Raw genomic sequence first — 13,678 nt, 5'->3', positions numbered from 1 at the left:
TTGGGCCCATAGACGACAGGGCGGTGGCGTGATAGGCAATTTTTCTAATGGATTGTCCAGAGACTCATGTAGAAAAGAGTCCCTTGCGGTAAATTTCAGTTATACCAGCAGAGTTACCAAGTTCCGGGACTTGCTAGCCTTCTTACATCAGTACTCCCACCTATACTCTACGTCTATGTTGTTGATGTTGATAAGATGGGAAACGATAGTCGTGCTTCTTTGCGAGGTAAAGTCCTTTGTGGAATTAAAATTCTGCTCGAATATCATAAAGAACAATGTGAAGTCCATTGTATTCAAACGGATCCTATGGAATTGTGTGATATTTGAAGTCTTAAATGGGAGGGAAGCATCACAGCAAATGGTTGTACACTTATTATTTGTTTGAGCGCAAGGTGGAACATCGTTTCTCTGAGATGTCACATTTTGATCATTCTCTGAAGACTGAGACCTTATATCTCGAAGTGATTCATGAAAGCGCCTAGGTCCAATCGTCTACCCTCGTGGGCATGTCCGTCGCGCATAGTAATTCGTGATTCACAAGGCCACGCCACGTATTGAATACACATTGAGCTCATACTATCAGGCGAGATGATACTGCCTAAATAATTGAAATTACTCACTAAGAATAAGGTGGAAGATGTCGGGGGCGGACAACAGGTGACCAAGCAGTGGGGCGCCAACTGTAGCGCCCACCACAGTTGCTTTCACTCTTGTCTCTGCTCTCCTTTCATGGGCTCGTTGCAGTACCACCAACCACTACTCATCTAAACTTCATCTGATTGCGATAAACGGATTGTGATGTTACTTGGATCGATATTAATCGATGACAGCCCAGCAGAGCGCTTAAAACTATCGATCGGTGGGCTCTCACCCACGGAACACGTACGTCTGAACCACTTTGTCGCAGCTGCCGTTGACCCCGAGATCGCTGCACGATATTTCATCTCAAAGAGAATGGGTATCCAGGATGTAGAGATCAAGAGGAGTGGCGGCTAGTGGAACGGTAGGTCTTCTGGGGTGCAATTGCCCTCTCTGTGCTCAATCCATGTATGGGAAACAGCATGCCTCGGGCCACTTTTAGATTGCGTTGACCAGGTGGCAGTTGTTGCTTTCTGGTGATGGGATGCGATCACGGATTAATCTCAGCCGTGTAGGCTGCATATATCTCCCCGTTGCCCATGCTTCATGAGCTTGCAAGTGTTGAGGTGAGCTGTCATGAATGACAGTAATCTGGAGGTGACTACGTGCTCACAGCTTATGGTCGTCTAGGCATTTCTACCCACTCAATATCCCATGCGCTTATGAGAAGTCTTTGCTACCGAGGACGATGACATATCTCTGCAAAATATATGGCTCCCGTTCCGAACATCCACAAAGCCTTTCGCAAAGGGCATATCGATGTCTTGACAAGGTCACAATTACTGCAGCACTGCTTTATATCGAGTATGGAAAGCAAGCGCAATAAAAGTTTCAGGTGTGCCCATGCCTGTGTACACTCGGGATGAGCCTTCTAATATATATGCCGGAGACGGGAGAGAATTCTAGAGAATATTACATCTCTTTAGATTCTCCACACCGAACACCAAGCCGTTGACTTGCCAAATCACTTCGCTTTGGAAGACTATCGTCGATTAACAGCCACACTGCATCTTTTTTCCATTGAGGATAAAATTGGTAGTGGCCGATCGAAGCCAGATAGAGATGTCTCGGAATCTCCCCTGGTAATTCGAACGATCGATCATTAGATACGGTTCCTTGTTCCACCTTGGTTATATCTGCGATTTTATATATTGCTTATATGGCTTGGGAAAACGGTCTACGGTACACTGTGGGCACAATGGGTTCAACAATCCCCTTTGGGTTGGTCTTCATGGAGAGTGATCCCCCTTCTCGAAATGAAGCCACCGCGTGAAGACCGACTGAGCATCCCGGTGTAGTGGATGTTGTCAAACACCAAGGCAAAATGTACCTCTACATGGACAGCTCCCTGCGGATGTTTGCTTCTGATGCTACACATGAGCGGGGCTAGTTTGCCGACGATCTAAAGGCTAGCATCGTGCGGTTACGAAAGATTGCAAATAATACCCCATTCATATGCGGCAACGCAATTGGCGGCACATATCTCAATTATCGCGTCACTGATGGATTGCGAGACTGTCCAACTCGGAATCTGGATCTAATTTCCACCTGACTAGCCCTCTCAGTGGCACATTAGCTAACATATTTGCGAGTCGCAACATTCGTCTCGATCATCGGCCTCAGGCTGGTATTCCCTAAATTTATCTGTTGACTGTAGAAGGTTGAATGAAATTATCGACGGGGACTGTGCCAACCATATGCCCGAGTACTGGGAGTTTACGGAAGCGATATACAGCGCACGCAGAAGGCAGGTATTTGAGAATATCTTTTACCAAACATTTCGACATGGGTATGATAATGAACTTAAGTAGAACGAAAGCCATGAACTTCCGCCCTATTCGGTGTTTAAAAGCAACTTACGATATCCATACAGTGACTACTTTTCTCAATAGTAGAACGATACATCATGACCTACAATAGAAATGGTGGTGAAGCAAATAGCCTAAAGGGAGAATCCGCATGGAAAGGTTAAGAAAAGGGATTCACATTGATAGGAGAAGAACAGTCCTGCAGAAAAGCAATGATAGGTCTGCAGCTTGAGCCCGAGCGCAAGCAAACGCCCCCTCTTGGCCTGTTTGATGAGTTGGCATGCCGCTATATATGCAGCAAGGGACAGGTCACAATTCTGCCCAACTCATACGGACACACAATTGTTTTCAGGAATTTGCGAGGTGGATATCATGGGACTCCAGGATCTCAGCGCTGAGACGGTTGTGGCGATACTACGGTCACTCGATGTGCAGGACATATTGAATTTAAGATGTGTCTGCCGTAAGACTCACTCTGCCTGACCGCTGCTACTAATAATACTCACCAATGAATGAACACTATATCTAGGTTCTATGGACCAGGTTATCATAGGCAACATAGTCTATACCGGACAATATAACCAGACTATGAATGACCGGCTCTGGTCACGACTTCTATATGAGCAAATCGCGCATGATGTCTCCAGCCACGAGCACACCACCCGGATCATATCCCGCTTGCGGTCGCAGTTTGCTGTAAAATGCTGCGCAGAAAACTGCATTCAAGCTATAGCTAATGCCCTGGTGTCATACAAGGGCCGCGGTTGGGTTGCAGAAAACCTGAAAAGTGTCATGCATTGGACTGATAGTTGGGATGATCTCGCTGTCATGGTATTAGGGGCCTGGCTCGGGTTGAGAAACGTTGTAAGGGGGCTTCTGGAGAGGGGTGTCCCGGCTGATAAGAGTCACGAGTTCCTGGGCAGTGCCATGTATGCTGCTGCGTTCAATGATGATGAGGTTCTGACGGAGCTACTCCTCGACCAGAGTGCGGGTGATTGGAAGATGGACGGCGCTTATGGAGATGCCCTACAGCTCGCAGCGTATCGGGGATCGAAGAATGTGGCACGACATCTTATTGAAAACCGCATACAGAAACAGACATCTCCAAGCCCCTTCGGCTATGGACCTTATGGTAGCCCTTTGGGAGCAGCGGCTGCAGCGGGACATGACGATATTGTGCGGCTGTGTGTGGAATGGCAGAAAGGTTCAAGACAGTTGGGTCCTCATTTACGGACTCCATTATTCTATGCAGCTAGAAGTGGAAGAGCCAGTGTTGCTAAAATACTCCTCGACAGTGGGGAGATGAGACCTAACCTGGATGATGACTTCAACGATACCCCTTTAAGCGTTGCGGTGGAGCACAACCACGAAGACGTTGTTTCTGTGCTACTAAGCAGCGACAAGATCAAAGCAGACTACCCGGGAATACGAAGTAGCAAGCTAACCCCACTCCAAATCGCAGCCAGGAATGGGAACACGAGTATCGTCCGAATGCTCCTACGTCGTAGTGATGTTGAAATCGGGGGACATGGAGATAGGGAACCTCCCATCGTCATGGCTGCGCTCAACGGCCATACAGAGATAGTTGAGCTGTTGCTTACGAAGGACAGAGCTCGCCATGTAGAGCGTTTCTTGCCATGGGCGGCGTCTCGTGGCCTTACTGATATGGTCAAACTGGCCTTGGACTCACGGGTAATCAATCCAAATTTCCAGGACGGGGAGTTCAGGACCGCCCTACATCATGCAGTAGACCAGGGCCGTGAGGATCTGGCCAGATTGTTGCTACTGCGGAATGAGACGAACCCAAACCTCGAAGACAGCAAAGGGCGAACCCCGCTGATACTCGCAATAGAGAGCGGAAACTTGCTCCTATTCCGCCTTCTATTAGACGATAAAAGGGCGTCTATCGGCAACAGCAACCTTAACGGCATGACACCACTGCATGTTGCATGTAAACACGGAAATCTAACTTTTGTGGAAAGTATACTGTGCCGAGAAGCTGTGAACGTAAACTCCCTGGACGCGGCCTGGCAAACGCCCTTATGTCAGGCCATTAGCTCCAAAAGCGAAGGAATAATACAACTGTTGCTTGACAACAAGAACACTGATCCCAGTCAGCCCTATAACAACAAAGGAAAGACGCCAGTATACATAGCCACTGAGTGCGGCCAGTCCAAGCTCGCTATTGCGCTTATACAGAGATACAAAGCAAACCCAGACTGCTGCTGCGACGAGTACCTAGCAACGCCGTTGATGATCGCGGCTGCGCGCGGTGATCTTGACCTCATGTCTGTCTTACTAAAAGAAGACACAGTGAACATCAACGTATCTAACAAGCTTGGACGCACTGCCCTTGGCGTTGCAGCATGGCACGCACAAGCAAGAGCTGCACTTATGCTTCTTCAACATCCCGATGTCGACGTGCACCACCGGGCAGAAGACGGGACGACGGTTTTCCTAATGGCGGCTCGTGGAGGCCATCCTGAGGTTCTGATAGAGCTGTTAGTAAAGGGTGCTCATCCAGGTGTTTCCAACTGTATCGGAGAGACGCCTATCTATGTCGCCGCAGAGAACGGCCACTATGACGCTGTGTTAATGCTACTAGCGCACGCCGATGTGGACCCCAATCAACCCACATACTACCAGGAAACGCCGTTATCAGTGGCGGCCCGCAAGGGGCACGTGGCTGTGGTGCGCCTCTTACTTGAGCAAGGGGGCGTGGGCTTTAACCCAAAGTGTCAGTTGTCTAAGACGCTACTCTCGATGGTCACCAACAAGACAGTAATACGGCTGTTGATGGACGCTGGTGACAGGTTCTTGGAAGGGCCGTAGGCCGGCGTACGTATTTCAGAATAACATTCGCTAGGAACTATGTATGACAGCTCAAAGTGGTGGTCGAGCTTTAAGACAGCAAGTACTCTTGGAAAGGTCTTGACTGGCTCACAGATAATCGACGCAGCGGCGATATGTGATAGCGTAGGTTACTTTGTTGTTAGTATTTGAGTATGAATTCCTTCCAACTAGTAATCATCCCTCCACAAACCCAACCCAACCCAAGGGCAAATCTCCCTCACCCCCACAATAAACTGAAATATGAATAAATCCCAAGTTAAATAGCAGGTACCACACACTGAAGGAAGGTTCCCACCTAGTGGTCGGCAGTCACACTAGGAAGGATTTTGATGAAGGATTTTGGTATCCCCGAGGGCTATACGTAGGACGCTAGTCTGTATTGGGCAGTTGACACCGGAGGCTGGGTTGGGCCCACTTGTCGGCAGCCCTATAGGGGAGTTTGAATTTTATATAAAAGGGTAGAATTACGGGGTGAAGTTGGAAGGGGAGCAGTGTTAGATATTTGTTGTGTCTGATATTTGGGAACGGAGAATGGGAAAGTCTCTGTATATATGTACAATAAACAATTCAAAGGAGTGGCAGAAACGGTGGCAGAAATAGACCAGTGAAGAAAATGAATCCAAAGGGAAATATAGGAATACATTAGCTGATGGCCTCCGCACAGGGCATCGGTAGCAGGATGATGTCTATCTCCTTACAGTAGGCTGACCAGGTGCCCCGTCGTGAGGAGTGATTGATTGCCGAAATCAGTACGGAGTCTGCTGATGGAACCACTCCATAATGAGCTCCACCTGCGCCTTCTTGGCAATGGGGACGTTTCCAAACGCATTGCCGAGCTCCATGACAAGCTGGGTACCATTAGCACTGTTCGGGCTCCAGCGGGGCAGCGAGCCGCTACCAATGTAAGATCCGCCCTTGTTGGGATCGAGTGTCTTTGCGAAGTTCGCCCAGTAGGCGGACATCTTTTCCTGGATGGCATAGTCCTGCTCCGTGAACGGGTACCTATCCGCGTTGGCGTAGAGAGCATTCAGTGCGTACATGATCTCAGATTGGTGGAAGGCACCCTGGTCTTGGCCTGGTGGGGCATGGGTCCAGTAGTAGGTGTAGAACGAGGAGAAGGCGGCCTTGTACCAGTCGGTGGCGTAGGCCCAGGAGCCAATAAGTGAGGTATCGCGGGCAGCCGCGTTCCAGGCCCTGTCTGCAGTGCTTGCGTTGCCGTGGTCTGGGTACAGCTGGAAATAACGGCTCGATAGATTACCGTACTTGAGAGAGGAGTAGGTCTCGTATTCCTCGACGGTGTAGTCTGTGCTTGGCGAGGCTCCGGACTCATCCTTGGTGTTGCCTGTTATGACAGGTACGTCGTTGGCCGGGCCGTTGATGAGCGTCTCTAGGTATGTGGAGGGAAGAACGTAATCGTCTAGGACAGGCTTGAAAATGAGCGGATAGCCAGCAGACAGCGCAGTGATCGGGTCGATCCACGTCTCGTTGACGCGATCCTGGGAGCCAACGAGAAGCTCCTCCATGGAGAGCGTGCGCAGTTCCTTGATGCTGGAGACGTTGTGGAAAGTAGTGTAGTTGATGCCGTGCGTGATGGCAGCAGACATGTTGACGTAAGAGGTCGCGAGGCCGGCCAGCATAGGATCGTATGGATATCTGATGCCAGACTCAGAGATACCGCCATGGAAATACCCCTTGAACAACGGGCTGTTGACGGCATGATAGACCTGGGACGAGCCGAAAGACTGGCCAGCGACGACCACGCGGTCCGGGTCACCACCAAACTTGGCAATGTTTTTCTGGACCCATTTGAGGACCTCGAGCTGGTCAAGGACACCGTAGTTTCCGGACGTGTTGTGACCGGTGAGCTGGAGACCTTCAGCATTGAGCTCCGGATGAGCAAGGTAACCGAATGCATCGTCGCGACGGTTGAAGGTGATGAGAATGACGTCCTTCAAGGCCATTCCACCGCCGTACCACCAGGCATCATTACTGGTCTCGTCGGACCCCTGGTTCCAGACCATAACAGGGAGTTTGGCTTCCGCAGAGCCGGCATTGGTCCAGAGGTTCAGATTGAGACAGTCTTCGCTGATATTCGATGCGTAGTTGCTGGGACAGGCAGGACCAAAGTCCGTCGCTTTCAGGGTTTCATTCCAGGGCTCACGTGGCTGTGGCGGCTTCCAGCGGTTTTGATACCCAGTGTCCGCGGCGAATGGGACACCCAAGAAGGCGGTCACGTTGGACTCGGAGATACCAAAGTATTTCTCGAGGGTAGACTCGTTGAAATATTTGAAACCTTGGACGGGACCGTAACTCGTCTGGATGGCCTGCTCCCAGAGCTGAGCTTGGGCAATCGCAGCGCTCACAGCTAGAGAGGCGAGGCTCTTGGACAGATGCGGGGCCATCCCGGAATATGTTGCAGGGAGGGAGGTGAAGATGGATGCCAACAAGGACAAAAGTGAACGAGATCTTCAGAGATATATATACTTCGACATCACATCACACGGGCTATACTTATTTAGATGCCTAGCAGACAATCTAATCGGAAGCCCCAAGTCCACGCCAGGACGCGTCAGGCATTGGCGATTTATCCAAGACCATGTCCACATTCCAAGGAAGCTTTTGACCATTATGTCCGACCATCAACATTCAGGCTGGGTGATTCTCCGAAGGGACAAGGTCAACTTGATATGATTGCGGGCGATTTCACCTGGCTCTCGGGGAAAGGACATAGCCTATGCCAGAATCAGAAGATCAGATAACTTTCTCGCCGTTTCTTTCCTGAAGAAGAAAGTGGAGTGAGAGCGTATTCTTACGCAACTTGAATGGGGATCATCGCATCTCGGCCCCTGTCGATCTAGCTGTAAAGCAGTAGTATTGTATTTATATTCTGCTCTGCCGGGCAGGATCGTGACATGCTACCCATTACAGGGCTCGGGCTGTCACCTGAGAGCGTCCTAGTCAATTGAGCGACAGGGAATTGAGGACTGTTCACAAGATACCTTGACACACCTGAAGTTGTCGTGTATTTCGCCAAGAGTCAAAGATGGACCAGCGTGCGCAAGCGAAGCCAATTCCAAAGACGCTCTTCGGCGATAGCGATAGTCACAGTGGGTCGGTCTTACGGAGTCGGGAAATTAGGGCCGATACCAGGTGGAATGTGCACAAGTGCTGCTCAGGATACATTCTTGTGCTTTGTATTTGGCTGTATGAAGAGACGTGGGTTTCGTCTTGATTTTGTGAATCTCTCTGTGTTTTCTTCGCTGTTGCTTGAGATCTCTCAGGCTGTATGAGAGATATGGAAGCGGAGACATCTGTCATTCGAAAGTCACGCCTCTTGCACCGGTGACCAGAGTCAGGCTGCACCGAACGATTCAAGCATTTGTCATGCCACTATGTCTCTTTGGATGCACGACTCAAGATCCGTATGGAGCTAATTTAAAATTTGGTTGTTCTGTATTTGTGTTGTTTGATACGGAATCGGAATAAGCCGACTTACGACCCGGAGGCGATGGGAGGAACATCAACCAATCATGGGTCAGTCCCACTTGACTTTGTCTTCCATCGACTTGTTGAACTTCTTCTTGTTTGTCCACCCCAGCATGAAAGGAAAATGAGCTGGACTTCCACAGCGATAGGGCTGCTCTTTGGTCTCGTCGCCTGCTCCTCATCAGTCACACTATATCAAGACGATGCTAATTACCGCCCCAACAAATCCTCCGCGTAGACTTAAGAGGAAGAGAGTCGGCGTCGCGTGTAATACCTGTCGATCACTGAAGATACGCTGTGACGGAGTCCGACCCCGATGCGGTACTTGCCAACGACGCCGGGATCGCTGTATATTTCAAGATGACGATCCGCGACCACTCAGGTGCATCTATTCTTCCTTCAAAAGGATCGGAACACTGACACTGCGATAGAGATGACGCCAGCCCCGGTATACGAGACGATATGTTACTGATATCGCCCTCTCAACTGAATTATGGCCCACTCTGTCATGAGTCCACTTCTTCTGCTTCGTCTGTTGCAACCAGAGACACGACATATGAACGGGATGATGCCGGCGTGACGGCCATGGGCTTAACTGTCGGTCCACTGGACAGGGAGCAGAACTCATCTAGAGAGTTTTTCGGCGACTCGTCGACAGTGGCCTTTATCCAGGAGTTGCAGCATTCCCTTCCAGCAACTATCACCGCGCCAGGCTCTGGTCACGAGGCGCCTTGTCGCTCAGTCGACCCGCAAAATCATCATCGGGTCCACAAGCTCTCAGCTGAACCTAAGCCATCAATGGAGCTGCTCCCCCCACGCCCACTGGCCGACCATCTGGTCGACTGTTATTTTTCTAAGATACATACGCTTTATCCATTTGTGCATAAGGACGCTTTCTTCAGTGCATACCGGTCACTGTGGGCGCCTGCGGAGTTGGGTCGAAGCACAAACGCAGCTCCTGGTCTGGGGATAGGAGACATAGCTGTCAATCGCACCACTTTCTACTGTGCATTGAATGCCATATTTGCTCTAGGATGTCAGTTCTCCAACGTAGTGCAAACACAGCGAGAAACTACGTCGGAAGCTTTTTATCGTCGTTGCAAGCCAGCGTTAGATGTGGAATATCTGGAAGGGGGAGATCTAGCTGTGTGCCAAACTCTCCTGCTCATCACGCATTACTTACAATGCTCACGAACGCCCAATCGTTGCTGGCATGTTATAGGCATGGCATGTCGGCTAGCTCAAGCGCTGGGGTTGCACTCTGATCTCGGCAATGAACGTCGATCATTTGCCGAAATCCAACTTAGGCGAAGGGTATGGCATGGTTGTGTAATGCTTGACCTGTATGATATCTCCCCTCTGATCTTTCATATACATTCGCTAACTCACAACCTGGTCGACCATATAGAGCCGTCAGCACAATACTTGGACGACCGGCAATGATTGCTCAAAAGCCAGCGACGCCTCTTCCTGAGGCTATTGACGATTGCTATCTATCAGTGGATGCACAAACTTGTAAACAACCTCCCCGTGTGCTATCGCGTGTTGTATGGTTCATTGAGACATTGAAGCTGTACGACACGCTGCGCAAGATTCTGAAATCATTGTATAATAACGCAGGGTCAACGGAAGCGGGGGGCGAGGGTAGCCATATGCCGGCCGGAAACACTTGGCAGATTCAGAGCATTATACAGATTGATGCAGACCTCGAGGAATTCAAGGCCAATCTACCAGAAGCACTCATGTGGGACCATGAAGTCTTACGTGATGGTCCAGACAATTTCCGAAGAGAAAAGTGTTTGCTGCGAGCAAGGTATGCAGATATGACAGCCTGTGATTGAGGTATATTTCTAATTCATGATACCAGATATTCATATTTAAAAATTCTCCTATACCGGCCTATCCTCTCTCAGACACTTCGAAACAGTAACACAGTTTTGTGTAGTGAAAGCAATGACTCCATCCATAACTCTGGAATCCACTCCAGAGTTAACCTTGACTGTTCCATATACTGTGTCAATGCGGCCATTAATCTTATCTCATTAGTACATCAGACTTGCAACACTGACCTTTCCAGCGTTTGGTGCTATAACGTCTTTTGTGAGTATTTGCATGCAATACCGGACCTTCATAACACGCCATTACTGACAGGCCCTTCTTCCATAGATGCATTTACTGCGGGATCTGTTATTATTCTAGCGGGGCTCTCTCAATCGCTCGTGGATAGTGTAACCTGGGAAGCTCTAGAACAATCGTGGCAGAAGTGCCAGTCTTCGTTAGACAGGCTGAGGCTATACAGCAGCACAGCAGAACGCTGTGCTGAGAACTTATGCACGATCAAAGAGCGATGCTCGATTACGTTTCCGCACGTTGAAAAGTCGAGTACAAATATATTCCCACAGGAACAGTCATCTCCTAATCAGTCTCCCACCCTCGAACAGCTGGATAATGACAGGGCAAATGATCTACCATCAGAGGGAACAGATTATCTACCATTTACAGACGACCTCTTTCGCGACCTGGATTTCAATGATGATACATTTTTCGATCCATTCTGGTTTAATCTTCAATTCTAGTCCTATCATTGGCTATTCCTATCTTTCATGCTCCACGAACTTGTGGCAATGGTATGTCTCTATTCATACCTTCCGCCCGACAAGAAGATTATGAAGAGCGAAAGGAAGTTAGGAAGCATTGGGAGTATACTAGAGTCTCCGCACCCTTCGTTACTACCTGGAAACGAAGCCGTCAAAGAAAGCTTCAACGGTCTCAATATCTTCCAGGGCTGTGGCGTGTCCAAGAATGCCATCCGGTCTAAGGACCGCTACCCCACCACTGTTGGTGGAAATGGTATATGCAGCATGGGATGATCGGTCAAAATCATAATATGAACGACCAAGCCTTGGGGTTGCAAAGACCTGGTCACCTTCGGTGACACTATTAGCAATCAAAGTAAAGCACCGCACCATCCCTTTTGGCAGCCTGTCAAGTGATACGGCCAGCTTCTTCATTGATAAACCCAATGTCTTCCGAGTGAGGGTAGGCTGTCCGGTGAATATGAGAACGGACCACGTTCCTGTGTTTCTGATAAGTTGGAAAAGCCGAACCGGAATACGGGAACCGGGAGCATGAACCAAAGCATCTGGTGCTCTCCAGCCAGCAGAAACCATTCCGGTGGACGGGGTCTTGTTAATGATGCTTTCATCATAGTGAATCCCGAGTCCGATGTTAAACTGGATTGACTCGTCAAAGAGCTTGGTAAATAACTCATTCGCGTCGGCATATAGACCCTTGTGAGTCTCTGGAATTTGTCCTGAAATGGTTGCCGAGAATGCTTTGTCCAGCTCAATGAGATGCTGCGCGGCCGGACGCCGCTCGTTGTCATAGGTTCGGAGGATGTCGGTACTATACCAGCCTTTCACCACACCTCCCAATTTCCAGGCCAGATTAACTGCGTCATGAACACCGGTATTCATGCCTTGTGCGGCACCAGAAGAATGTGTATGACATGCGTCGCCTGCCAGCAAGATACGATCGTTGGCAAAGAAGGTATCCGCAACTCGTTGGTTGATGCTGTCATGGAACTCCCAGTGAGAACGCTGGAGGATTGTAGGGACAAGCGCGTCGCTTACCTGTATAAAGTCCACCAGTCCACCTTCTCGATCTCCAATGAGAATGGCTCCATCGACTTGACAGCTTCTTCCTTAGCTTGCTCCTCAGTAAGCGCATTGCCATATTTCGCTAGCATATCATCAGTCATTGCGAAGCCTATGCGTTTCACGCCATGGTCTAATTGGACCCAAAGAACGTTTCCATGGCTCTTCGACTCAATGGACGCAAAACCAAGATCCGCATCCGGCATGTTGGTCTTAAACTGCCCATCAATCCGAACCCACTTGAAGTCCGTGCGATCGCCCTCAAATGGGATGCTTGATAAGCGTCTAACAAGTGAGTGCGCACCATCCGCCCCAACAATAAATTTGCTATAAAACGTCAGAGAGCACCAGGCTAACATTGAAAAGCAGGCCAGACTCACCTGCACACCGTCAAACCTTTGTCAGTATCAGCCTGGCAAATTTTTGAGGCCACTTTATAGTCACTCTCAGTCTGGTTATCAACGGTGTAGTCTTCTAGTGCCCAGCCAATATACGCGCGACCTCCCATCTTCAGATAGGCGTCTCGAATCACATTCTCGGAGTACTTCTGCCGGATATTCAAGCAGTAGTCCAGAAACGTGCCACTCATCCGCTGGAACATCACATGCCAGCCTCGTGATGTCACCCGCTTGCCATCTTTGTACGTGACACTATTACGGCCGATATACCCGATTTGGTTCAACTCATCCAGGAGCTCGAGCTGGTCAAGCATTTCCAGTGTTCGAGGGTATAGGGTTGTCGCTCTGCCGTACATAGCTTGCTGTTCTTTGTCATGCTTCTCTATACCAATACGTCAGCAGCTACATGATAACGAGAAATAAACCATAACTTACCAACAAGCACGGTATCCACGCCCTGCCTGGCAAGACCGTAAGCTACCAGCAGGCCCACGGGTCCACCACCGACAATCAGAACATCCGTTTTGATAGTTGCAGTCATTCTGATTCTCAATAAAAATGAACAAGAGGATGTATATAAGTATCAGCCAGTGTGGTCTATGTCTCTTTTAGTCCAGATGACTTGTCTCCTCTTCCCGTAGAACATCGTGGTTCTTATATACATTCGGCATCCCGGTTAACCGGCACAACAGCTGCACACAGAATGCCGATTTCCGTCAGCAGGACTCATATCTGTACCACCTTGACAATCGAGTAGCTTGTTGTTCACTTGCCGACGTTCCTCTATTTCCTCATCAGGAAGAGGCTATGTATGTATCGCTTCGTAACGGAAGCAAAT

The 13,678-nt window shown here is 49.3% G+C and overlaps 5 protein-coding genes across 5 annotated transcripts; 3 read left to right on the top strand and 2 right to left on the bottom strand.

Moving 5' to 3' along the window:
- Window positions 1–580: 580 nt before the first annotated feature.
- On the top strand, window positions 581–1,290 carry BDV37DRAFT_259955 (uncharacterized protein). Its single transcript, XM_032083193.1, has 3 exons — window positions 581–1,003; window positions 1,103–1,205; window positions 1,270–1,290. The coding sequence occupies exon 1, from the start codon at window positions 799–801 to the stop codon at window positions 994–996; it is 198 nt and encodes a 65-aa protein (XP_031936902.1). The 5' UTR covers window positions 581–798; the 3' UTR covers window positions 997–1,003; window positions 1,103–1,205; window positions 1,270–1,290.
- A 1,480-nt stretch (window positions 1,291–2,770) lies between these two features.
- On the top strand, window positions 2,771–5,685 carry BDV37DRAFT_227858 (ankyrin repeat domain-containing protein). The gene has a single exon (XM_032080290.1). It carries the CDS (start codon window positions 2,982–2,984, stop codon window positions 5,277–5,279), a length of 2,298 nt encoding a protein of 765 aa, XP_031936901.1. The 5' UTR covers window positions 2,771–2,981; the 3' UTR covers window positions 5,280–5,685.
- A 10-nt stretch (window positions 5,686–5,695) lies between these two features.
- Window positions 5,696–7,976, bottom strand: BDV37DRAFT_297638 (carboxylesterase/lipase family protein). The gene has a single exon (XM_032090368.1). The coding sequence runs from the start codon at window positions 7,700–7,702 to the stop codon at window positions 6,047–6,049; it is 1,656 nt and encodes a 551-aa protein (XP_031936900.1). The 5' UTR covers window positions 7,703–7,976; the 3' UTR covers window positions 5,696–6,046.
- An 838-nt stretch (window positions 7,977–8,814) lies between these two features.
- On the top strand, window positions 8,815–11,439 carry BDV37DRAFT_227824 (transcription factor domain-containing protein). The gene is made up of 5 exons (XM_032080289.1): window positions 8,815–9,168; window positions 9,218–10,129; window positions 10,195–10,599; window positions 10,654–10,886; window positions 10,953–11,439. Exons 1-5 carry the CDS (start codon window positions 8,990–8,992, stop codon window positions 11,360–11,362), a joined length of 2,139 nt encoding a protein of 712 aa, XP_031936899.1. The 5' UTR covers window positions 8,815–8,989; the 3' UTR covers window positions 11,363–11,439.
- Window positions 11,440–11,485: 46 nt separating this feature from the next.
- On the bottom strand, window positions 11,486–13,584 carry BDV37DRAFT_227811 (FAD binding domain-containing protein). The gene is made up of 4 exons (XM_032080288.1): window positions 13,276–13,584; window positions 12,823–13,222; window positions 12,419–12,769; window positions 11,486–12,359 (listed from the first exon to the last, which is right to left on the bottom strand). Exons 1-4 carry the CDS (start codon window positions 13,379–13,381, stop codon window positions 11,516–11,518), a joined length of 1,701 nt encoding a protein of 566 aa, XP_031936898.1. The 5' UTR covers window positions 13,382–13,584; the 3' UTR covers window positions 11,486–11,515.
- Window positions 13,585–13,678: the final 94 nt, after the last annotated feature.

The sequence above is a fragment of the Aspergillus pseudonomiae genome (assembly GCF_009193645.1).
Source record: "Aspergillus pseudonomiae strain CBS 119388 unplaced genomic scaffold BDV37scaffold_93, whole genome shotgun sequence".
NCBI lineage: Eukaryota > Fungi > Ascomycota > Eurotiomycetes > Eurotiales > Aspergillaceae > Aspergillus > Aspergillus pseudonomiae.
The sequence above is the reverse complement of the archived record's forward strand: the minus strand, read 5'-3'. Positions and strand labels throughout refer to the sequence as shown.

Coding starts and splice junctions, on each gene's coding strand:
- BDV37DRAFT_259955 (XM_032083193.1), top strand. CDS start 799: ATGTTACTTGGATCGATATTAATCGATGACAGCCCAGCAGAGCGCTTA.
- BDV37DRAFT_227858 (XM_032080290.1), top strand. CDS start 2,982: ATGGACCAGGTTATCATAGGCAACATAGTCTATACCGGACAATATAAC.
- BDV37DRAFT_297638 (XM_032090368.1), bottom strand. CDS start 7,702: ATGGCCCCGCATCTGTCCAAGAGCCTCGCCTCTCTAGCTGTGAGCGCT.
- BDV37DRAFT_227824 (XM_032080289.1), top strand. CDS start 8,990: ATGCTAATTACCGCCCCAACAAATCCTCCGCGTAGACTTAAGAGGAAG. Junction 10,130..10,194: donor GGTTGTGTAATGCTTGACCT/GTATGATATCTC, acceptor TCGACCATATAG/AGCCGTCAGCACAATACTTG. Junction 10,887..10,952: donor TTGGTGCTATAACGTCTTTT/GTGAGTATTTGC, acceptor CTTCTTCCATAG/ATGCATTTACTGCGGGATCT.
- BDV37DRAFT_227811 (XM_032080288.1), bottom strand. CDS start 13,381: ATGACTGCAACTATCAAAACGGATGTTCTGATTGTCGGTGGTGGACCC. Junction 13,223..13,275: donor CGTGGATACCGTGCTTGTTG/GTAAGTTATGGT, acceptor GTATTGGTATAG/AGAAGCATGACAAAGAACAG. Junction 12,360..12,418: donor GACTGGTGGACTTTATACAG/GTAAGCGACGCG, acceptor GTTCCATGACAG/CATCAACCAACGAGTTGCGG.